General features: G+C 47.9%; 1 protein-coding gene across 2 annotated transcripts in view; it reads right to left on the reverse strand.

The window, feature by feature from the left end:
* Window positions 1–25,498, reverse strand: part of EMC4 (ER membrane protein complex subunit 4) — a 160,457-nt gene that overhangs the window by 127,640 nt on the left and 7,319 nt on the right. For both annotated transcript variants that reach the window (XM_086920410.1, XM_086920411.1), the window contains exon 2: window positions 9,397–9,491. In XM_086920410.1, coding sequence (XP_086776536.1) covers window positions 9,397–9,482 — 86 coding nt within the window. In that variant the 5' untranslated portion in view covers window positions 9,483–9,491. The remainder of the gene's footprint in view (window positions 1–9,396; window positions 9,492–25,498) is intronic.

Here is a 25,498-nt window from a genome sequence, read left to right on the forward strand (position 1 = left end):
CACTCCCTTCCCAGTGGCATACCATTCCCTCACTGACCAGGCATTCTCCCACTGCCCTCTCCACTGACGGGGCACTTTCAAGAGTGTTGCAGCATTCGACTGATGACGCAGCCCTCCCTCCCCTCGGACCGCTCAGTCTCCCTCTTGCAGGGCATTGCTGACACTGACGCTCACTCTCCGATTTTCAGGACACTGCCCCTCCCACGAACTCTCCCCCTTGCAGGACAGCGCTCCTGGGGAACCTTCCTAGCAGCCAGCGCTCCCTCAGTGACAGCAGCAGCACCCCCTCCCCCCGTCTGACAGGTGCGCCCTGGGGGTTCTCGCGCGCACCGCTCTCGCCGCTGGAGTTGCTGGTCCCGTGCTGCTGTTCTGGGCTGACCCCTCGGCAGGCGCACGCTGGGGGCACATGCTTGCGCTCCCTTCGCACGAGACGGAGGGGGTAAACTGGGAGGGTAGTGCTAGCAACATCGTCGAGGGACCAAATAATTGCTGCAACGGCCAAGGCTAGCGCAATGTTGTGTTCCTCTTGTGGTAGTACGCCTGCTCTTAGTGAACTCCCTGGTAAAAGGCACATGGAGGGGAACTACACTCTTGCTGAAACTACTGATCCTCTTTCCGGAAAGGTTGTGTATCCTCCCCCTTACCCCTCCTCAACACACAGTCCTCAATGTTGCGTGGGTGGGTACAACAAAGAGGATTGAAGATAGTGAGAAAGAGGGTTATGACGGAGTCAGATCAATTTGTACGCCACTATTGAGAGGACGGAGATCACAACAAAGAAAAGAATACGGTATCTACCTGCGCTGCAGTCTGCGACCCCCCCTGCCACACCCACTGCCCAGGGCTCTCTCACCTGTCCGGTATCAGTCCCCAGACTAGGCCTGCCGGTAAAGCTCTCTCGGTCTAACTGGATCTCTGAAGCCTGCACCCTGCCGCCTCCTCCCTCCTCTGGTATTAGGGTTGCTCTTGTTTTCTCATCCGCACAGGCCGTGCGCTCGGACACGTTGCTATTGAGGAGACGCGAGGTTGCGCAACGGCTGTTGACAAGGAGAAAGCGCATGGCCCGACTCAAGAATGGATGAGGAAACAGAATAAAGTGATGACTGCTTGCACGCATAAAACGTAGAACATCAAGTACCTCAGTGTACGTGTTATATGCGAGGGGCCTTGAAGAAACCTCCCACGTCACTGGAGTTTGATAGGTTGCAACCAATAAGGGAAAAGCCAAACGATCTTGTCTTCTCGCCTACGGTAAACATGCATCCATGATAAACGTCTAAGTCGTTTGTTTGATGCTAGTATGGTCGCAAGCAATACAAAAATGTTTAAATGAAACGATTACATTTATGGAGATTTATATATATTTAATATTTGTGAGAAATGTATATGCACCACTGGGGAAGGACATCTCATCTTTGTTCATGATGAGCATTAAGCCGTGCATATAGTTTCCACGCCGGCCTGCCTCAGGCATTTCTTCGGAGCCTGGCCTATGTGTGTTTTATGGGCAGGAGGAGCTATACCCAGAGCCCTAGCCCCGTCCTTTTCAGACTGGGGGGCGTGTTTTTGACTGAGAACGTCACTAGAGAGAAAGAAAGTTAAAAACAGGCCCCCCCAATCTGAAAAAGACGGGTCTTAGATCGTCACTGGGACCTCTTCTCCAATGGCTGGCCAGCGTTTAGGAGGTCAGCCAATGGAGAAGAGGGGTAGGGTTTACCCTTGCTACTAAGAAACATAAAATCTTGCCAGCGAGACTGCGCATGTGCCGAGACCTAAAAATAAAGCCAGCAAATAGAAAACAAGTAAATATGTGTTACAAACCACAAAGCCAATGGCAAGCAATGGGTAGAATACATTCCCAGGGAAGCTTTCCAAATGCCCACAAGATGTCTTTAGCAAACCAGACAGCAGTGCTGTCAGTAAGGTTTCGACCTAAAAATCCTGGTTTGAAGAACAACCTTAACCCCTTCCCTGCGCCGCGAATTCCGCCGCGGCGCGGGTGGCGAAGGGGGGGGGAGAGTGGTACTTCCGTGCTCATGACGGAACCACGTCGTCATGAGTCACAGGCGGCGTGTGCTCATGACCGCGTGGTTCCGCCATGAGGACGCCCGCTCATTAATTCACCCGCACAGGCGGGGTATTAGTGCCGCGTGGGCGTAGCGGAAGAGCATGACGGAACCACGCTGTCATGAGCACGCGCCGCCCGTGGCTCATGACGGCGCGGTTCCGCCATAAGCACGCAAGGGGTTAAAGTAGGTTTGGGTCTATAAACAACCAACACAGCTTTACATGCCTTCTGCCAGAGCCCTATGTAGTAAATACCCTACGTCCCAAAACACACTAAGCCTTAAACACCCTCTGCGCTAACGGTCTAAGGGCTTATGTTACCAGTACCGAAAAAGAAAAGTGTATTTTCACCTTCTTGTCACAATTTTATTGGAAATAACATTAATTAACTAATGTTTTCCAATATACTTTAGTACATAAATTCATTTATTCAACTGTTTTTGTACAGGCTTCTTGAATCTAACTGGATAGTGCTGCTACTTCTCTTTGGTCTTTTTAGGGTGCTGCATCCATAATACAGCCATATCCATTCCAATACTGATGAAGACCCCATTTAAATTACTTGTCTCCTTAATAAATGAATGAATGAAAATGTTTATAAAGCGCAACATTCACTCCAAGGAGCATCTTTGCGCTAGCGGATACCCTTCAAGAGGTCAGTTTTATACATCAGCGGGGGTCAAATTAAAAGAGAGGCTCAGATAAGAGAGTGCACCTTGTAGTCAGGGGCAGTGAAAATCTATGTTTTTTGCAGTTTCCTGAACAAAAGTTCTGATTGTGCCAGTCTCAGCTGGAGCAGCAATGTGTTCCAGGCTTTTGTTCCTAGTCCAGCAATGGTTTTTCCACCTTTAGTTTTCAAACGATAGCTCGGGGCAGCTAAAAAAGTTACCCTAAGTTAACCGTAAAAGGTGTTGTGTGGAATAGGGGTGTATTCTGGACCGAAGATATGTCGGCTCTGATGCCTTTATGGCTTTGTATGTGATTGTCAAAACAGGATCCTTTTGTGAATTGGGTTGAGATAAGTTATTTACTAACTGACTGCTCTAAACGCAATATGTGTTTTCAAAACTTTATTACCACACTACCAGCTTCCTAATTATTAAGACTGTCATTTTGATTTGGTCAGCCAGATTGGCTGCCTTTAGTTCTCTTTTTTCTTTTTATAGTTGCTTTTATATTACATTCATCAAATGTTTGACACATGTTTAAGTTGAGATGATGCCGATTATTGTGCAATACAATCCTGTTGAATGATTTATATGGGTATCGGTTTCACTAAACATTGTATGTTCAATACTTTTCATTTTTTTGTTTGGTGATTTTTTATTGTTTTTTTTTTATGGTCATTCAGGAGAAATTTGCTTCCAATTATTGTGTATTGTTGCATTACAGGGGTATGACATGTACATACAGTAAGGGCATTCAGTAGCATCAGTGTCATTTAATCAAAGATTTCCATTAATGGATTGACAGAGTCCATGTATTTCAGATGCAAACCTACTATTCAGTCAAAGAATGACGGGGGAGCCCCCGTACATAAATCAAGCGGCTTTGGATACTGGGAACTTGCTATGTGTCATCACAACAATCACCTATTATACAAAACAAGGGAAACCCAGAAGGTATGCCATAGGGACCTTGGGCAGTAACATGTTTTAGAGAACAGTGGTCCCTATTTTGGAAGGAAAAATGGACAACCACAATAATCATACGCTTAAATAGATCGTATGTCTTTCGTCCAGCCGGAAAATAATTAATTTTTATATAAGTTCAGTTGATTGCGATTCAAAACATTAAATGACAAGTGGGCACAGCCATGACCCACAGAACACAAGACAAACCAACGAAAAACAGAATGGCCAAAGGCAGGGTATAAGATGTGTCTGTTTGTTTGTAATCACTATGACAGACTTAAATATCTATTTTCACACCATTGATCATTACAATATTATAAAATCATATTGCATATGGTGCTTTTAGTGTCAACGACGTTTCAATGCTATTCACAACAATATAAAGCATCATCTTCAGGACAAGGAATAGTTCATTGTTGTCTTAAGCTTATTCACATATTTTGCCTATATCGCATTACTGTATCAACATTTACAAGGGAATAAAGGGGGGAGAAAAATACAAAAAATAGAGATAAGTAAAACTAAACTGCTAGGCATCTGATTGGTGACTTCTGTGAGGGTGAATTGATGTGTGACACAAAGAAGAGGACATCCGCTTCAGGACTAGAGTCTAGTCGCAGAGTACTCATGCGGCTTCTGCCCGAGTTGTTAGTGAAGGTTGAGGGCGCAGTGGTTTAAGGTGTTAAAACGGCAATGTCAGTAAAGGTTGAAGGCGCAGTGGTTTAAGGTGAAAAAACGGCGATGGATGAAACTACAAAAATGGGGAGGAACCATTGGGATAAAGGCGTATCATAGTTGTTCAAGGGATGTGAATCACAAGGGGTGGTGGCGGGCGACGCGATGCACGTGCGGTGAGTTTTACAAAAAACGATAGTGCCGTTGAATTTAAATTGTGGCTTTAATTTCTTGAAGCAAGCATTAGTATTACGTTGCTGGTGTTGGCCATTATTTATTTAGAGGTTCGGTACAGATTGCTCAAAGTAAAACAGTGTTGTTAAAACATTCCTTACGTTTGAAGGATGAACAAGGTTCAACGGTAATGACACGCTTGTAATACGGCCCAGTAGATCCGAAACGGGGGCTGACAGCCGCTAAATCTGCAAACATTACAACAATCACCATCCCATGCGTGTGTTATGTGGGCACGGGAGCCCCTGTTGAGCATTGTAGGAAAGCTGCATAACATGTATCTATGGACCAAACGAGAAATACAAAAACTCAAAGTTGAACATGGGGGTGGGTACAACTAACAGGGGGAGTTCTCAGTCACCTCCTGTGGTGCCTCACTGCCATAGTATAAACACCTTCATTACCTTGAAACACTTGATTGTCTTGTTATACATATTGCAAAGTGTGTGTTCAAGAGCATCAGGACTGGATAGATCAGAGTTTGTGCGATCGCGTTTGTACCTGTGCAGATTACATTTTGCTACCAGCGCCAGTGGTGCCCTCTGGAGCTAATGCCGATTGGAGTGCTACCAGTATCGTATCCTAGAAGGAGTATGGGAATTTACGTAGGCCAGAGTATCTTCCCTGTGGAGAGCTACTCCCCAATTGAGCCTCAAATACTTTTCATATATTGCGCTCTTTTTTCTGCTGAATCCTTCTGTGGGACATCTATCTCTCGAATCTTATAAAAATCAAGTTAGAGAGCAGGGTCTTCATAAAAGGGCCTACAGCCACTCATGTAAGAGCCAGATGTAAGAACGATTTTTCCCATTCTGTGTACATGGGAAAATGCGTTAATATATTTGGGCCCTGGGCCTTTATTACATGTTAGAACTTTGTTAGGCTCTAACATGCGGGTAGGGTCTGCAACGGGTCCATCCTTCCTCAAACTATACCTACGTCGTAGCTTTTACTCCACACAACACATCAACATTCTATCACATCATTCACTTTCAGCATTCCCAACTCCAGCTCAGATATATCATCCTTTCTTACACACAACAAAACGCCATTCCTTTGTGTATAAATCACAGGGACTACCATTCACAACCACTAAATCTCCAACATGCCTAGCTTAAACATTCACCCAACAACAACCTTTTAACGTTGTTAGTTAGAAAATGAGGTGTGTAGTATCCCGGTTGTCCCCTTTCCCTGCATGTCTGAGCTGGTGTTAGCAGGGTGAGAGTTAATGATGTAGTAGAAGGTGTGGGGTCTCACTGGCGGTTTGAATCAGTCAAATAAAACAAAGGTAAACTGCATCTCATGTTGACAATCCTTCAGTTTGCGCTGGAGGGTTGTGTTGGTGGAGGGTATTAGGCACGCAACGCCCATTGGGCTGAAAGGGCTTCAGCCCCCCGTGTTAGTCAGCCCTTGAGCCCCGGCTGAGACACCTTCCCGGGCACACACACAGCCGCACCCGAGTACTTCACAGGTCTTTAAAACACAATTTGCTTCTTAATGAGGCTTTTTTGTTTTTGCCACTCCTTCTAGAGCCCCTGCATCTCTACTCTGACTATTGCTGGAAGAATTGGCCCCCCCAAAAATGTTCTTGTTGTTACAAGTTGTAAATAAAAGGTGTTTCTTTAACCAAAGTTAGAGGTAATCAATCATTTTAATGACTTCAATCAATCAATCAATGCATTTCTAAAGCGCGCTACATACCCGTGAGGGGCTCAAGGCGCTGGGGGGCGGGGGCTTCTACTGATCGAAGTGCCAGGTCTTGGGAAGTCTTCTGAAGGCCAGCAGGTCCTGGGTCTGTCGTAGGCTGGTAGGGAGAGCGTTCCAGGTCTTGGCGGCGAGGTAGGAGAAGGATCTGCCACCGGTGGTGGTTTTCTGGATGCGAGGGACTGTGGAGAGGGCGAGGTTGCCAGAGCGGAGGCTGCGGATGGGGGTGTGGAAGCTGAGTCGGTCATTGAGGTATGTTGGTCTGGTGTTGTGCAGTGCTTTGTGAGCGTGGATGAGGAGTTCGAAGGTGAGCCTCTTGTTGATGGGGAGCCAGTGTAGGCCTCTCAGGTGGGGTGTGATGTGGCTGCGTCGTGGGACGTCTAGGATCAGTCGTGCCGAGGCGTTCTGGATTCGTTGTAGTCGTCTCAGGAGCTTGGTTGTTGTTCCTGAGTAGAGGGCGTTCCCGTAGTCGAGTCTGCTGGTGATGAGGGCCTGGGTGACGGTTTTTCTCGTGTTGGAAGGGATCCATTTGAAGATCCTGCGGAGCATTCGGAGGGTGTTGAAGCAGGACGCGGAGATGGCGTTGACTTGCTTGGTCATAGAGAGGGCGGAGTCGAGGATGAACCCCAGGTTGCGTGCGTGGTCGGTGGGTTTCGGGGCTGTGTCTAGCGATGTGGGCCACCAGGAGTCGTCCCAGGCTGATGGGGTGGGTCCGAGGATGAGGACCTCCGTGTTGTCTGAGTTCAGCTTCAGTCTGCTGTCCTTCATCCAGTCGGCGACGGCCTTTATTCCTCTGTGGAGGTTGGCTTTGGCGGTGTGGGGGTCTTCGGTGAGGGATATGATCAGCTGGGTGTCGTCGGCGTAGGAGATGATGTTGAGGTTATGTTGTCGTGCGACGTGGGTGAGAAGTGCCATGTAGATATTGAACAGTGTCGGGCTGAGGGAGGATCCCTGTGGGACGCCGCAGATGATCTCAGTGGTTTTTGAGCGGAAGGGTGGGAGGCGGACGCTCTGGGTTCTGCCGGAGAGGAAGGATGTGGTCCAGGCCAGGGCCTTCTCTTGGATTCCGGCGTCATAGAGGCGTGCTGATAGGGTGCGGTGGCAGACCGTGTCGAAGGCTACTGATAGGTCCAGGAGGATGAGGACGGCTGTTTCTCCTTTGTCCATCAGGATCCTGATGTCGTCTGTGGCGGCGATGAGGGCGGTCTCGGTGCTGTGGTTGCTGCGGAAACCGGATTGGGAAGGGTCCAGGATGTTGTTGTCTTCGAGGTAGCGGGTAAGCTGTTTGTTGACAATCTTCTCCGTCACTTTTGCCGGGAACGGGAGTAGGGAGATGGACCGGAAGTTCATGAGGTCCTTAGGGTCCGCCTTGGGTTTCTTCAGAAGGGCGTTGATCTCGGCATGCTTCCAGCTTTCCGGGAAGGTTGCTGTCTCGAAGGTGATGTTGATTGTTTTCCGGAGGTGGGGAGCGATGGTTGTGCTGGCTTTGTTGAAAACGTGGCAAGGGTCGGATGGGGATCCGGAGTGGATGGAGTTCATGATTTTGATGGTGTCTTCGTCGCTGACGTTGGACCAGGCGGTCAGGCGGCTGGTGCGGGTGGAGGTCGCGGGGGAGGTGGTCTCGGTGGTGGGTGCGGGGTGTCGGAGTTGAAGCTGTCGTGGATGTCGGTGATCTTGCGGTGAAAGAAGGTGGCCAGGGAGTTGCACAGGTCTTGTGATGGTGGAATGTCGTTGGTGTTGGAACTGGGGTTGGAGAGTTCTTTCACGATGCTGAAGAGCTCTTTGGTGTTGTGTGTGTTGTTGTCTAGGCGGTCCTCTTGGCGGTCCTCTTGGTGGTCCGGATGAGTTGGTGGTGTCTGCGGGTGGCGTTCTTGTGGGCTGTGTGGCTCTCTGGTGTTCGGTCGTGGAGCCATTTCTTCTCCAGCTTCCGGCAGGTGCGCTTGGAGGTCCGGACGTCTTCGGTGAACCAGGCGTTTTTTTTGTTGGTGTGGTTGGTTGTGGAGATTTTGAGAGGGGCGAGGGCGTTGGCACAGTTGTTGATCCACTGGTTGAAGTTGGTAGCGGCGTTGTCGGGGTCGATGGGGTCGGGGTGGTCTCAGGGTGAGGGTGTTGGTCAGTTGGTCCTAGGTGACCTTGCCCCCAGCAGCGGCGTAGACTTCAGACGTAGAAAGGCTAAGATGTCCTTTCAGAGATTCAAACATGCAACCTTCATATTACTGCATGTTTAAGCGGTGACAGGTTAACTCACTGCGCTGTAACCTGAAATACAAACATTGTGCGATTATTTAACGAGCCAAAACATCCAAAAAGGACAAGCAGGGTTCTTGTTTTGAAGAGACCCTGATGGTGCACATGCAGCACGCTCTTTCTAGCTGCAATTCGTCCATTGCACCGAGCAATAAAAAAAAATACCACCCTGTAAAGGATGAATTATTACAGTGTGAAACAAACATTGTCATAGCCAACAGGTCTCGCCTATATGAGATCTATTGTTTTTGCTAATGCTTCTTAGCCATGTTGCAACATGGCTGATAGTAAAGAAAAAAGCTCTATAACACAGCCAGTGTTGACCGCGTCATAGCACTTTATTGTTCCTTTCAGCCATGCTGCACTGAAGCCAGTGCTGCTATTTAATATGGCTAAAAACATTGACAACCCCAATAGATTTTGAACAGGCGAGACCTATTGGCTTTGCCAATGATTGTTATTACGGTTACTGGTCGAACACATGATACCAAGAATTCTACATTTCCCATGACTTGACCCCCTATAAAATTAGACATGTATGGATATCAACATGGCAACTTAGAGCAGGGATCAGTAAAACATGTAAAATATACACATGTTCAAAAATAATACACTGCTAAATAGCACAATCCAGCTAGAAACATTACATTAAAAAACAACAGTTTGATAAACTTAATGGTATAGCTAAGTAGGACAACACAGCATAAAATATAGGACTGCAGTGACTTAAAAAAAAACATATCCAGCCACCATCCCAGCAACAAATCCTTAACTTTACACCTGTGTTTGGATTTGAAGCTAAGATAAGAACAACATGGGCAAAATTGCTTACCTGCTACCACTGCCAGGGCCGCCTAGCTCAATAGCCCACTTGAACCGTCTGCCCCTATTGGCGACCAGGCCCGTTGCTGCTGCCATCACTCAGCACTGCAAAATATGGAAAAAGGATTTAGATTAGTAATGAGTGTGTGACAAATGAAACAGGTTTGTCTTGAGGGGTCCCTTCCCTCAGTCAACTCTCTACTCCCATTTTTCTCACTCAATCACAATACGCCCTCATTGCTAGCACATTAGTACAGCCTTTTCCTATGGTTCTAAGACTTTTCACTGTGGTTAAATTCCTGCAAAGTAGATGACATCAAAATGTTTAGGTCGAGCCTGGGCAGCACATGCGCTGCTCTGCGATGTATGCTGTATTTGAGTATGGACTTGAAGCTCCGCCAACTCTCTGCCCATATTTTTCATTGGCTTGTGCCATTGCCCTTTGTAAATGCTGGATTCTGATTCGTTAATAGGCTTGTTAGTCCCTCCTTAGTACCACCTCGTCTTCATTTGTAACCTCCCATGAAGACTGGCCCTTTTACTCCTGTTGTTACATGGTGGGTCTCATTTAGTCTGTAAGCACTATGTTCTTTAATGAGTTTCTCTTACTGAAGGAGCGACATGCTTTCCTGCAATATTCAGTGCGACGTGGACTTTCACTTTCCAAGCAGCCCGGGACAATGGTGGCCGCTTCTTTGAAATGAAATTGGTCTCTCATTTACAAGAGTTTGAGCTATTGGCATTGTAAATGACAATGCCTTTTATTTAGGTGTTAATTATCAAAACAGACCAGTAAAAGGCATTGTCATTTACAATGCCAATAGCTTAAACTCTAGCAAATGCGAGACCTATTACATTGCTTGTTATGAATAGTTACAGTTACCAAATGTATCCTCCTGCCTTCAAAGCTTTGGTTCACAGAAACCTCTTACTGACATTCAAGCACACAGCACCACAACCCTATAATCTTACCCACATTAGCAGACACACTAGGCAGCGGAGTGGCAGCTATGATAGAAAAAAACACTCTCAGCCCACTTTCCTTCTGCAACACATGCAACATACAGGCATGCAACACCACGAAAACAAAATTAAACAATTTGCAATGCAATGGTCTCGGCATCATTAAAGGTAGAGCTATTGGCATTGCTCATGACATTTTTTTTTAATCTTAAATAAATGGCATTGTCATTTACATTGCCAATAGCTTAATCGCTAAATAAATAGCATTGTCATTTACAATGCCAATAGGTTAATCACTCGCAAATGCATGACCTATTGCATTTACACCCACACACACAAAGCCACCCACACACACATACAGAGCCACCCATACAGAGCCCCCCCCACACACACACACACACACACAGAGCCCCCCCCCACACACACACACACACAGCCCCACAAACACACAGAGACCCCCACACACACACACTAATTAAATAGCACAAAGTCTTCATACAAATAAAAACATAATCATGGTGCATCAGCTATAAATTAGGCAGGAGTTTATTTTTTTACTTTAAACTTCTAAAACAAATCGGATAAAATGGATGTTGTACATAAACATGCATCTCATAACACATCTATAGGAGGAAAAACGAATAATTCTTGAATTTCACAGTAATTTTATGATCTTTATTTATCCTATAATGCACATGTTAATGTCGTAATACACTATAATTGGTGGGCGACATAGCGGATAAGCAGAAGGTTAGCAGATTAGAACAAGAGAGGCCTCTTATCTGATACGAAACATCTCAAGTCACCACATTATCCTTGCACTTACAGCTTTCCTAAAACTCACAAAAAAAGTTTTGTTCCCTGGAGGGAGACCTAAGACTTAAGGAAATTATTCCTCCCACCGAATACCCATCTGTATATGTGGACAGGCTTTTTAGTTAAACACTTATTCATCTTTATATGGGACAGTAAGGATGTATTTAACAAGTTTGAAGATGTACACTGAACGCAGGATGCTATGAGATTTATAAGGCGGGATGTGGTACTACCAACTGCAGGACACTGTTATAAGCTCCAGATTTCCTCCTCTAATGCCAACCCTTTTTAGGTCTCGCCTGTCGATGCGCATGCGCATCGAGCAAGGCGAGAGTATTGGGACTTATCTACTCTTTATCCACACTGCAAGGAATCGTGGCGATTCCTTGCAGTGCCCGTGACTTTTAAGCTCAATGCGCATGCGCATTGAGCTTAAAAGCGCGTGCAGGTCCGTCTTTGTTTACCCGCTCCGCCCCCTCCCCGCCGTCTCGCATTTCCCCCTGCCACATCAAAGGCTTTCACGGCCGGCCGGCCATGCTTTCAGTTTCACGACCGGCCGGCCGTGTCAATTACATTTCAAAGCCCGCTCTCCCTGCTCCGGCCGAGACGCATTTCTCCTTCCTCCTCCCCCCTCCTGGGTCAGGTTACCTTAAGATGCGTGCTGCCTTTTAAGTGTGCTTTCTCAACCAACCCTCTCCTCCGAATCCAAACTGGGCTCAGATGCGCTTTCCTTGCCTGCTGCAAAACCGCCTGAGGCTCAGCCTTTAAGCTGTTCTGTGGTGCATCTGCTTCAGGAAACCTGTTGTAACGTTTGTCCCAGGCCTCCCGTTTGTTGCATAAATCTATTCCCCATGTGAATTCGCTGTTCTGGTGATGGTACTGCTCCAGCAGCTCAGAAGAGTGTTACATTCTCAGTAGACACCATAAAAGAATAAAACGAAATAATCTCCTCTGACCGTTGTCATGTGACGCACTTTCTAAGGCAGTGCCTGACACGGCTGTGCAGAACAGCTATGTTTAACTCCACACGAAAACGAGGCTTCATAAATAAGTCATGGCTGATAAATACCTCGCTCTGATTTTACTCTTATTTTCATGATTTGGGTGAGGCACGATAAACGGCCGGTGCGTTATTCTAATGTTGCTGTCAAGTAGGGGGAAACTAATCATGGCAGACATGTTTTAGCTTCAAAGCCCGCTCTCCCTGCTCCGCCCCCTGCTCCGGCCGAGACGCATTTCTCCTCCCTCCTCCCGGGTCAGGTTACCTTAAGATGCGTGCTGCCTTTTAAGTGTGCTTTCTCAACCAACCCTCTCCTCCGAATCCAAACTGGGCTCAGATGCGCTTTCCTTGCCTGCTGCAAAACCGCCTGAGGCTCAGCCTTTAAGCTGTTCTGTGGTGCATCTGCTTCAGGAAACCTGTTGTAACGTTTGTCCCAGGCCTCCCGTTTGTTGCATAAATCTATTCCCCATGTGAATTCGCTGTTCTGGTGATGGTACTGCTCCAGCAGCTCCGAAGAGTGTTACATTCTCAGTAGACACCATAAAAGAATAAAACGAAATAATCTCCTCTGACCGTTGTCATGTGACGCACTTTCTAAGGCAGTGCCTGACACGGCTGTGCAGAACAGCTATGTTTAACTCCACACGAAAACGAGGCTTCATAAATAAGTCATGGCTGATAAATACCTCGCTCTGATTTTACTCTTATTTTCACTCACCCTCCCTCAACCCCTCAACCCCTCACTCACCCTCACTCCCTCACTCACCCTCACACTCACTCACCCTCACTCACCCTCACCCTCACTCACCCTCACTCACCCTCACTCACCCTCACTCACCCTCACTCACCCTCACTCACCCTCACTCTCACTCACCCTCAACCCCTCAACCCCTCACTCACCCTCACTCCCTCACTCACCCTCACACTCACTCACCCTCACTCACCCTCACACTCACTCACCCTCACCCTCACCCACCCTCACTCACCCTCACTCACCCTCACTCACCCTCACTCACCCTCACTCTCATTCACCCTCAACCCCTCACCCTCACTCACCCTCAACCCCTCACTCACCCTCACTCACCCTCACCCTCACCCTCACACAGTGCAATAGGTCTCGGAGCATTTGAGTTAGAGCTTTTAGAAATGTTTATGGCTTTTTTTTTAATTCTTTAGCATTGGCTACAGGAAACAAAAATGCTAAAGATTTACAAAAAAAACCCATAAACAATTCTAAAAGCACTAACTCTAATGCTGCAAGACCTATTGCATTTCCAATGCTTGTTATATGTTGGTATGAGAGGGAGCATCTATGGTGAATCGACTGCAGGATGGATGGACCACCTCTAATGCTGGGGCCATTACACAGACGACGTTATAATCTGGTAAGGGGCAGTTAACGAACAGTTTCATGAATCTCTGAAACAAAACCCCTTTAGTGTGTCATTAACGATGCAACCTCCCAATGAAATATTGATTTTTTAAATGTATTCCATTGATGTTCGCCCAGCAACATCCCGGTGACCGTGTGTGCCCCGAAATAAACATGAAGCACTCTGCACGATGACAAGCCAGAGGCTTTGCAAGACAATATGCTTCACGGAGGAACATTTATGAGATGCCAACTCTACCTCGAAAGCAACTCAGTTTCAGGAGAGAAGAGACTGCGCTCCAGCTTCAACTCGGATTTGACATAGGTCGAGTTTTTATCCCAGCCTCATTTTACCGCTCCATAAATATCTTTAACCCACCAACCAACAAACCCCATCCACACGCACCTCTCGTCAGGCACTCTTCCAGGCGACTACGAGGAACCCTTTTAGCCTCGCCACTTCCGGATTACCTGCCTCACTTCTAATGTTGCGTTCCCAGCCTCGCTCTGAAGTCTCTTCTCTATCTCATTTTGAACGGCAGTGCGTTTCTAGCCTCGCTCTGAGGTCTCTTGGTTACACTAACGGGACTGGACCTTATAGCCCGAGAGGTTAGGTCCCCGTTTACCGGGTGCTGGACCCCGTAAAATATTGATACCTATGGGAGTTCTACTTACTGTGACGGCACCGATTATCTAGTAAACACGGAAATCGGACTTCTGAACTACTCATCGGATCGGGCTCTAGGCGAGTGGCCATCTTGGATTGGGACGCAGTGCTCGAAGAGACGAGCGATAGAAACCCACCCGTCTCGTAGAATTGCCTTTGTATGTGCTGCATTTGAGTCTGTCGCTTCTGTTCGCGAGCGTGATGCCCCTAAGTAGTTTTGCTGTTTATTTCTTATAACGTGTAACGTTCGTATTATCCATCATCAACCGCTATCCCGTTTAAAGATGTTCACCGATGAGTTGTATAAGCTTTGTTTTTTAGGTCTCGCCTCTCAATGCGCATGCGCATTGAGCAGAGCGAGACTATAGGGCTTTAAACAGACTACCCAACTGGCGATTTGGTGCTGTGCCCGTGCGCTTTTAGGTCAATGCGCAAGCGCATTGACCTAAAATGCGCGTGCACAGCATCAAATTGTCAGCCATCTGTTGCCCAGCTTGGTGCCGCTCCACCCCCTGCGTCATCAAAGGCTTTCACGGCCGGCCGGCCGTGCTTTCAGTTTCACGGCCGGCCTGCCGGCCGTGTACAGTGCACTTCAAATGCCGCTCTCCCTGCTCGCCCCCTGCTGGGGCCGAGACGCATTTCTCCTCCCCCCTCCCCACAGCAATGCCCTCCGCCTTGTTTCTTTTTATTCTGAATGTCTAATTTTACCCCGTGTAGAGCTGTGTTTATTCGACGGGTAAGCAACCTTGGAGACTGCAGCCCATGTCTGCTTGCCTTCAACTGTGTTTTTACTGTAATATATGGACTTTGTGGGCTGTATTTGATTCGTGTTCGGCTCTGACGTCGATGAGCTAGAAGCTAAGGGCATCTTACACAAAGTGATCAAATCGAGACCTAGCATTTGATGATCTTTTGATCATATAACTCTGCTAATTCCCCTGGAGTGGTCGGCGTAGAGGCTGGCGCGGTGCTTCAGCCCCGTCAAGCTTTCTCTCTAGCCACAGACAGCAGATCGATACATATTCTTCACGTGGTTTAATACTCAAACATTTCCTTTTCTCCTTTTTGTGTCTATCGAGACTAATCTAATCAACGTGGGGTCTTGGACCGTAAATAAACACTTCACTTCAAAGGTCATTCCTCGGATCTATTTCTGACATTTGAGACACTCTTACGTAACGCTTTTCTTGCTTACAAGCGCAAAATAAATCATTATTTTATATTGTATAATCTGCACTTGATGCATGCGGGTTCAATGTAATCCAACACCACATCCACCACCACATCCACCGCCACATCCACCGCCACATCCACCGCCACATCCACCGCTACATCCACTGCCACACCCACACCCACCACCACACCCACCACTATATCCACCACCCCATCATCCACCACCACCACTAATTCCACCACCCCATCATCCACCACCACCGCATCCACCACCACCACATCCACCATCAACTCCAAATCCACCACCACATCCACCATCACATCCACATCCACCGCCACATCCACAGCCACAGCCACCGCCACATCCACAGCCACCGCCACATCCACAGCCACATCCACCGCCACATCCACCGCCACATCCACCGCCACATCCACTACCACATCCACCACCACATCCACCATGACATCCACCGCCACATCCACCATGACATCCACCGCCACATCCACCACCACATCCACATCCACCACCACCACCACATCCACCACCACATCATCATCAACTCCAAATCCACCTCCACATGCACCACCACATCCACCACCACATCCACCATGACATCCACCGCCACATCCACCGCCACATCCACCACCACATCCACCACCGCATCCACCATCACCACATCCACCACCACATCCACCACCACATCCACCGCCACATCCACAGCCACATCCACAGCCACATCCACAGCCACAGCCACATCCACAGCCACCGCCACATCCACAGCCACCGCCACATCCACCACGACATCCACCATCACATCCACCACCACCACCACCACATCCACCACCACCACATCCACCATCAACTCCAAATCCACCTCCACATGCACCACCACATCCACTGCCACATCCACTGCCACATCCACATCCACAGCCACATCCACAGCCACATCCACCACCACACCCACCACCACACCCACCAACCACCCCATCCACCACCACCACCACCACTGCATCCACTATCACCTCCACATCCACCATGACATCCACCACCACCACATCCACATCCACCGCTTCCACCACCACCACATCCACCACCACCACATCCACCACCACATCCACCACCACATCCACCACCACATCCACCACCACATCCACCACCACATCCAACACCACATCCAACACCACATCCACCACCACATCCAACACCACATCCAACACATCCACCACCACCGCATCCACCACCACATCCAACACCGCATCCACCACCACCGCATCCACCAACACCACATCCACCACCACATCCACCACCGCATCCACCACCACCACATACACCACCACATCCACCACCACTACATCCACCACCCCATCCACCACCACCACCCCATCCACCACCACCACCCCATCCACCACCACCACCCCATCCACCACCACCACCCCATCCACCACCACCACCCCATCCACCACCACCACTGCATCCACCACCACCACCGCATCCACCACCACATCCACTGCATCCACCACCACATCCACTGCATCCACCACCACCACATCCACCATCACATCCACCGCCACATCCACCACCACATCCACCACCACCACATCCACCACCACCACATCCACCACCACCACCGCATCCACCACCACCACCACATACACCACCACATCCACCACCACTACATCCACCACCCCATCCACCACCACCACTGCATCCACCACCAACACCCCATCCACCACCACCACTGCATCCACCACCACCACCGCATCCACCACCACATCCACTGCATCCACCACCACATCCACTGCATCCACCACCACCACCACATCCACCACCACCACCACATCCACCACCACCACATCCACCACCACATACACCACCACATCCACCATCACATCCACCACCACATCCACAACCACCACATCCACCACCACATCCACCGCATCCACAACCACCACATCCACCACCACATCCACCACCACTTTCACCACATCCACCACCACCACATCCAACACGTTCACCACCACTTCCACCACCACCACCACATCAGATGACTATCTACAAAAGAATCTTTCAACTCCCGAAACATATATAAAGGGCAAGACAGCGACTGGAGTTGGGCCTCACAAGACAATCTTTCATCTGCGAGGCAGATACCCTGAAGTACTACCTAAGGGTACTAAAAGCTGCAGATAATACTCTTAAAGCTCGCTTAAAAGAAGGCCATACGATCCCTACAAATTGATGAATTAACATTAACAGCAGACTCTATTCCCTACGCAGTCTGGAAAAGGGCCACAAACAAGCAGGCAAGACAAATCTCCTATCAGATGGACTTTCGGGCATTAAAATCGTCTACTGGCTTGCTTCCTTTGAATAAGTCATACCTCCCAGGGTTACCGCAACCATATCTTTTTGACAGCTTAAACGCATTGGCCAACAGAAACATTATGTTTATGCGTCTAACAGATGGTCCCCACGTGGAGAGGAGGGGGTCCGAATCATGGCTTCATCTTTTGTGCTGCTCTCCTGTTATAGATGGCCCTAGAAGAGTTCTCCTAAAGTCATTATATCAAAAAAGGGCATTAATAAATGTTTGGAGGCATCTGCACTTTGCTTTACATGAACAGACACTCAAACGCTCGCAAGGTCTGGAAAATATGTGAGAGTCTTGGAAAATCTACTTTTCCCCCTTTGACTCTCCCAATATGGTCCCTGCTGCTCAAAAACGTATTACTATTTTACAGTATGTCCTAGTGTTTTTACTACACTAAGTCATAATGTTCACGTTACGGAGGCAACTCCTTTGCAATGGTTTTAATTAACTGTGCAAAGTGCAAAATCTAATAAAATCAACAAAAAAGAAAAAAATATATATATGAAGAAGGGTCCGCCCAACCCATGATGCACATGGGTATTTGCTGGTGATATTTTCTATAGGAACCAGAGTAACTAACTGATTTATCCGGAAATAATGTGTATTTATTTATTTATTTGTGTTAACAGAAAATGTTTAACTGTTTAAGCACTAGTATTTATACTATTTATCCAGCCTGTTTTCCATATGTTACAATACATAGTGTGTTTACCATGTCCATGATCACATGATGTGTGGGAGGGGCGTGCACCAACTTTTCACCTGGCATTATAAAAAGCAAAAGTGTGACAGACAGTCTTATGCATGTGAACAAGGGCTTGTAGCCCGAAACGCGTTATGCATTTCCTGCATTTAACTTCTTAATCTGGATTAAAAGACCTGCCATCCATTTTGTGGTCCGTCTCCTGCTTTTGCGCTTCGCCGATCTGAAGGTTGGGAGTGGCGCGTTGGGAGTTCTGTTTGAATATATATATATATATATATATCCAATTACCGCTCCGGCGCCTGTGACCACCAATGGAGAGAGACACGGACTCACGAGTCAGTTTACACTGCTGGTTGCATTGACTTTACTCCATTACAAGAAAGTGCGAGATGTCGGGCAAGATGACGCGTTTCGGCTAGCGTGTAGCCTTGCTCACATAACATCGCTGCTCTAACAGTTCAACTTAAATACATTAATTGATTGTGCTCAGGTGAGTATTGAAACTACACACATAGTGAAAAGTGAACACATACTGTGTTGTGGACTACAAGTCTGTTTTCTTACCACATAATACCTGCATAAATGCATTGCTAACCCATCTATATTTACAATAGGTATTTACATTATATCAAGTAATTTGTAAATATTTATCAGTCCAAATACATTTTTTTAAACAGTCAGAAAACGACAATTAGCATTGTCTGAAAGATAGCGTCTCTCTGGATTAACTGTACAAATACATTAAGTCTGAACAACATAATAGGTCCAACGTAAGAGGATGATTCTGTAGTGTTGACCTACAAAGTAAAACAAAAATTTGACATGAACCAAACAAAAGTATATACATCATGTTACGCAATTATGGATACTGCGTGAAAACACTTTTAGGTTCATGATTTTCCATTTGTATTTTTAGACTTAACTGTATTGATTGAATATCAATAAAAAGGAGACAAAGACAAATGCATATAGTCCCATGCTATGAGCTCAACAACAACAAGGGAGCAAGCAGGTCCTGTGAAAAGGTTTCCAGTGTGTGGCGAGTTGGGAGCTTATGGAAAGAACTCCTAAGGCTGCGAGCTGAATATGCATTTCTAAAAGTGGAAAATATGAAAAACGAACTGTGCTTTGTGGCTGACTGTGTTTTAGCGCTGGGGGGTTGACAAGTAATGATGAAGATTACACGCATATTTAAGCGCTTCATTTTAAACGTGAAAAGTCTGTTTTCCCCCTGCGCACTCTGCAAAAGAATACGGCCTGCAGTGTGTATAAAGAACCACGTGGGTCAGTCAAAAGTCAGAGACTCCTCCTGTGATCAAGGCTTGTTGAAGCAGAAACGTTGGGAAAGGACGCTGTATTGCCTTCGTGCTAATTCCATCAATAAATGAAATGCAGTAATTCAGCCTGAGTCGGTGTGCCTCTTTGTCCCACAAGGAGAGATTAGTGTTATTTATGGACTGGAAGCCTCGTGACAGGCACACTGGCCGCCCTTCAAGGTTCCGATTCAGTTTGCGAGGCAATTCATGTGTGAGACTATTTTGTTAGAATCGGACCTGCTTGCTCCCTGTGAAAAGGTTTCCAGTGTGTGGCGAGTTGGGAGCTTATGGAAAGAACTCCTAAGGCTGCAAGCTGAATATGCATTTCTAAAAGTGGAAAATATGAAAAACGAACTGTGCTTTGTGGCTGACTGTGTTTTAGCGCTGGGGGATTGACAAGTAATGATGAAGATTACACGCATATTTAAGCGCTTCATTTTAAACGTGAGAAGTCTGTTTTCCCCCTGCGTACTCTGCAAAAGAATACGGCCTGCAGTGTGTATAAAGAACCACGTGGGTCATTCAAAAGTCAGAGACTCGTCCCGTGATCAAGGCTTGTTGAAGCAGAAACGTTGGGAAAGGACGCCGTATTGCCTTCGTGCTAATTCCATCAATAAATGAAATGCAGTAATTCATCCTGAGTCGGTGTGCCTCTTTGTCCTACAAGGAGGGATTAGTGTGATATATATATATATATAGATATATCCATACTAATATAATAAAGAGAGAGCCCAAACCTTTGAGGCGGGTAATCTCAGGAACCACAGCACCAATCACAACACTCAATACAGCTTTGGAAAGGGCAGTTGCAGCAGAAGGACATAGGCTATGCAGAAGCCCACCATATACATTTAAAAGGTAAAAGAACAGTGCTAGCAAAGTAGTCCCTTGTGGGCGTGTCTGCGTTGTGCTGTGGGCGTGTGCTGGGGGGCGTGACAAACGCTGGGGGGATTGTGGTACGTTCCGCCCTTCATGCCATGTCTCAAATCAAAAGTAGCTTTATTCCGGTTCAAAATTCAGAATCGATAAAAGCACAACATTACATACTTTTAAAACACCGCTAAAAAACACGAATTTTTCAGTCAATTAAAACCATATTCATAGACAGAAGAGTGATTTGAATACATAGGATTAAGATCAATCAGTTCATTGTTAATCTAAATCTTAACAGGTGCTTTAAAAATGTTGATACTGCATACAGTGTCAGCTCGTCTCCCAACATTTGTAATCTAAGGAGAACTATTCTACATTGCCTAAGTCCCCATTTCTTAAGCAGTGGTAGTAAGTACTTCTTTCTAATTAATGTGTAGTATTTACAAAACAATATGGAGTGTATCAAGGATTGGTGGGAAACGCCATTGCATGGGCACAGTGTAGGAGAGTAGGGTCTGCAATCCTATGATCACCCAGATTTTTTGCTTTTGTTTCACTGGTTTACGACTTTCTCTGGCTGTGGGCCTGCTAATCAGACCCACAGCCTGGCTGTTCTCTTTCTAAATTACGACATGTACCCTAGGTGCATTTACCAATTGGTACTGGGCCACCTTATCAGACCCCGTAACGCAGGGCATAGGTGTACCCAGGGCCGCCGGGGGCTGAAGCATGTATTATGCCACCCCTGGCTGGCCTCCTAAATTTGACACAACTGGCTGCACGACAGCTGGGGCGAAGGCGTGTAACAACCCTTCGCTTTAGGTATAGTAGCTCTATATCTAACCATACAATGGACACCCGAGTTCCTATCAGTCACTCCTATGGCAGGCCTTAACAATCCTGAAGGCAGAGTGCGTGGGCTCGTGTGAGCTAGGTTCAGGCCCGAGCCGAGCCCGGTTGCAGCTTGCGGAATCAAGACCCAATGGCCGTTCCATGATAACGCGTACCATAACGGTAACTCCGGTGTCGCGTTATCCAGGCATGTCGAGTAAGGTGTCATACGAATCGGGGTGCTGCCCTCTCACCAATTCTGGCGATGAGGTTAGCATCCCACCCTTCTAGAGGGACACGACATGTACATAACTGTGAACCCCGGTTAAAGTTAACTGAAGCCTCAGCTCCACAAAATGGATGCTGCCACCACAGACACGAGTCTGACCTCCTGCTGCTGGGAGTCCTTCCAGCGAGGAGCGCTTGGACAAAGGGTTTCCTGTCGAGGGCGGTGTTCGCACCGTCCCAGACAGGGTTTGTGTATTCTGGGTAGGTAGGGCTTTGGCGAGAAGGTGACTGCGGAGTGGCACCCCGGTGCTCACTACGCATCTGCCGGTTAGAACCAGTTCCAGGGGCGACGGCCCTGGCCTGGGGAAAGTCCGGCAGGGGAGAGGGGTGTAACTACCCCCCTTTCTGGTCCCTCCCTTAGGGCAGGACCTAGTCATGTACCCACCCCTTTCTTTAGAATAAAGACCGGAGCGGGGACCCTTCCAAATTAGATCATCTTTGATTCAAGAACTACTTTCTACGAAAGGACATTCAAGACTCTTCTCAAGATTTCTCCCTTGTGACTAAGGAGTAGTCACCCTGCATCAGCGGGCACCAACTAAGAACTCTGCGGTTTGCTGTAAGTCCTTCCTCAAGGAATCCGACGGCCCAGCTCGACGAGAACCGGCTTCCCTGGCACCTCTGACCTCTACCCACGTCATCAGCTCAGCTGTGATCTGTGGGTGCGACGAGACCTCGAGGGACCGGCCATCATCAGAACCTGCACGCTCTTAAAACCAGCACGACTATCGAGGTAACTCTCTGGTGAGTGCTCTGGGGTCCGAGAAGCCCCGACCCTGAGCCGCTCCAGCACCGAAGTGCAGTCTCCCAGCATCTCCACGATCTGCGTGGGGCCCTTCTGCTCGCTGCTCAGCACGTTGTCTGGTCACTAGCCGCTGGCTTGTGCCCTTCTGTGACGACATCCGAGAATCATCACTGCTGGTCTGGTTGCTCCAGACTGGCCCTTGCTTCCATCTTTCCGAGAAGCACCCCGGACCCTCCTGGTCCACTCAAGACGCCATCTTAGGCCCACCACGTGGCCCTGAGATCTGCCAAGGCTTGTTGCCCCATCCTGGGCCCAGCGACGCCGACAGCATCATCCTTCGTGGGACAGCTCGCACCTCCGCCGTGGTCGCCGACAACGCCTCCTGGTCCGTGAGACTGCAGAGCCTAGCGTCGCCCACTCACCTGGTCGAGGTGACGGCCAACCGGTGCCTTCCTGGTACCCTCTGACTACTGGCTAGTAGTACGAACTTGGTCCCCTCTGCTTTCAGGTTTCATCAATCTCCGATCCAGGCTTGGATCTCTACGAACTAATCAGCACTGGTCGCCGGCCAGCAACTCCTTTTCTTCCGGCTCCTGGCTCGTCAGCGAAGACCCCGACGCCTGTAAGACTTGTGCAGCCGCAGCCCTCGTGGCTAGGTAACTCGGCATTTCGGTGCCTGCATAGCCTCCTTACTCTAGGGTCCTGAGTCCCTCGCTTCCGACTTGCCTTATCGGGTCCGCCCGAGACCTTAATCTTTCCGTGTCCTCGGACACTTGTTTTAATTGTGCACTTGAAGTATTTGCTAAAGAGATTTGGTTTGTGCTTAGTACCCTGTCCTCATAAAGAGTACAGGGCTGTTGTGATTCTTAATAAATATACTGTTTATTTTCATAACACTTGTGTGGTGTCCTTTCACTGGGTGTTCAAGGGGTACATGTGTGGTAAACAGCTGGCTTAACGCGCCCTCTCGAGTCTTTAGCCTTAGACTGCTCGTATCCACGCTACTAGGATAGCTGGTCTATAGGTTGACTTACAACCAAACACCATAAGGGTCGTTGGAACGATACATAGCGGTCGCTAGAATAGCGAACGTTGCATATCGGGCCAACTTCTCACATTGGTGAGCAGCGGTTGGGATTTGAGCTTGCTGTTGTTTTACCACACGTATCCTAAGAATATCTTGTTGAAAGATCGCACAAGTACTGTTAGTACATATAACTAAAAGCTTAGAATACTCTGAGTTCTACTGAACCAGCTGTTGTAGCTCCTCAAGGCTTAGCACACCTTGGCTACAACTCTTAGCAAGGGTACAGTAGGTAAACACGTAGTGTAGGTAGGTGCATCACTTACACCACACTAGAAACAGTATGTCGGACAAAGGAGGAAACTCTGGGTCTCCCCTTGTGTCAGTTGACCCTCCACAGGTCATCCCTTCAGGATATACTGTGCTGAGCTTCAAGGAGTTAAGACGACTGTGTCACTCCAGGAAGATTCAGCAGGGGTCTAACCCCACAACGTCCTTTCTGATTGGTCTCTTGGAGACTTATGATGCCAGAAGAGCTGAGAAACTTCGTAGCTCTTCTAATCCAGAAGGAGACATGCCTCCCCTCGAGGGAACCCGAGACGATCCTGACCTCATCCACCTCGCAACTGAGAACGAAGATGTGGAGGAGGATGAGGATCTCTCTGGGGATGAGGCAGATAAGGGACAGGTAGAAGTCGTCAGACTAAGCAGGTCCAACTTAAGCAAACATGATAGCGGTACTGGGGGACCCCTGGGGCCACTATCAGGTCAGCTTAACATTGGGAATGGACGAGCCCGATCTCTGTCAAGAGACTCTGGCAGATCCCTTCAAACCAATGGCTCTCACAACTCTTCTCAGAGAGGGATGACGTCCCCTCAGAGGAGAGTGTACGAAGCTAAAGAAAGGGCAGCCAATCTAAGGATTGAAAGGGAAGAACTTGCCCTGGCCGAAGAGAGGCTTGCCTTTGCTAGAGAGCAACAGTTAAGTGGGGCAGTCCCCACTGGTGGCAGCAATGTACCTAGTAATAGGGAAAAGAGTTTCGATACGAAACACCTTGGTAAGATAGTGCCCCCCTTTAAACAAGGGGACGACATCCACAAATGGATTACTGCTTTGGAGAGGGCCTGCACTGTGCAGGGTGTTCCCCAGAGTCAGTGGGCAGCTATCTTGTGGCTCTCCTTTGAAGGAAAAGGAAGAGACAAGCTCCTCACTACAAGGGTGGAGGATGCTAACAATTACCAAATCTTGAAAAATACACTCGTTGAAGGGTTCGGCCTAACCACTGAGCAGTACAGGGTGCTGTTCAGGGATACCCAGAAAACGCAGTCTCAAGATTGGTCTGATTTTGTCGATTGTGCCACTAAGGCTTTTGAGGGCTGGTTGCTTGGCAGTAAGGTTACTGATTATCAAGGATTGTATAATTTGATGATGAGAGAACAAATTTTAAACAATTGTCAGAACCAGTTGTTGCATCAGCATCTTGTCGACTCGGATCTGACCTCTCCCCAAGAATTGGGAAAGAAGGCAGACAGATGGGTTCGTACAAGAGTTAAACAGAACCAGGGCCAGAATCATGGTGGTCAGAAGAAAGCAGACCAGAAGGGTAAAGATTCTAAAGGGGAACAAAATGACCAGAAGTCTTCGACAGGTCCCCAACAACCCAAAGAGGGTGGGGGTCAGGCTCCCCAAAAGAAGAAAGAAGGCCAATCCAAAAGATGGTGCCAGTACTGTAAAAGTAAATCTCACTGGTTTAGTGAGTGCACCAAGAAAGGAGGAGGGCAGACTCCTGCCACTGCAGCCCCTAAGGCACCTGTGCCCCCTAGTACAGTCAGCAGTGGTAGTGCGCCTCCCAAGGGTTTAGTAGGGTTAACCCTGGGTTCTGAGGGGCGTGACATCTTAGTTGGCACACTCACTCAGGCTGTCCTTGTCAGTACAGGGGACGCAGACGTATCCCCTGACGTAAGC

This window comes from Lissotriton vulgaris, chromosome 5 (assembly GCF_964263255.1).
Source record: "Lissotriton vulgaris chromosome 5, aLisVul1.2, whole genome shotgun sequence".
In the NCBI taxonomy this organism is placed as follows: Eukaryota; Metazoa; Chordata; class Amphibia; order Caudata; family Salamandridae; genus Lissotriton; species Lissotriton vulgaris.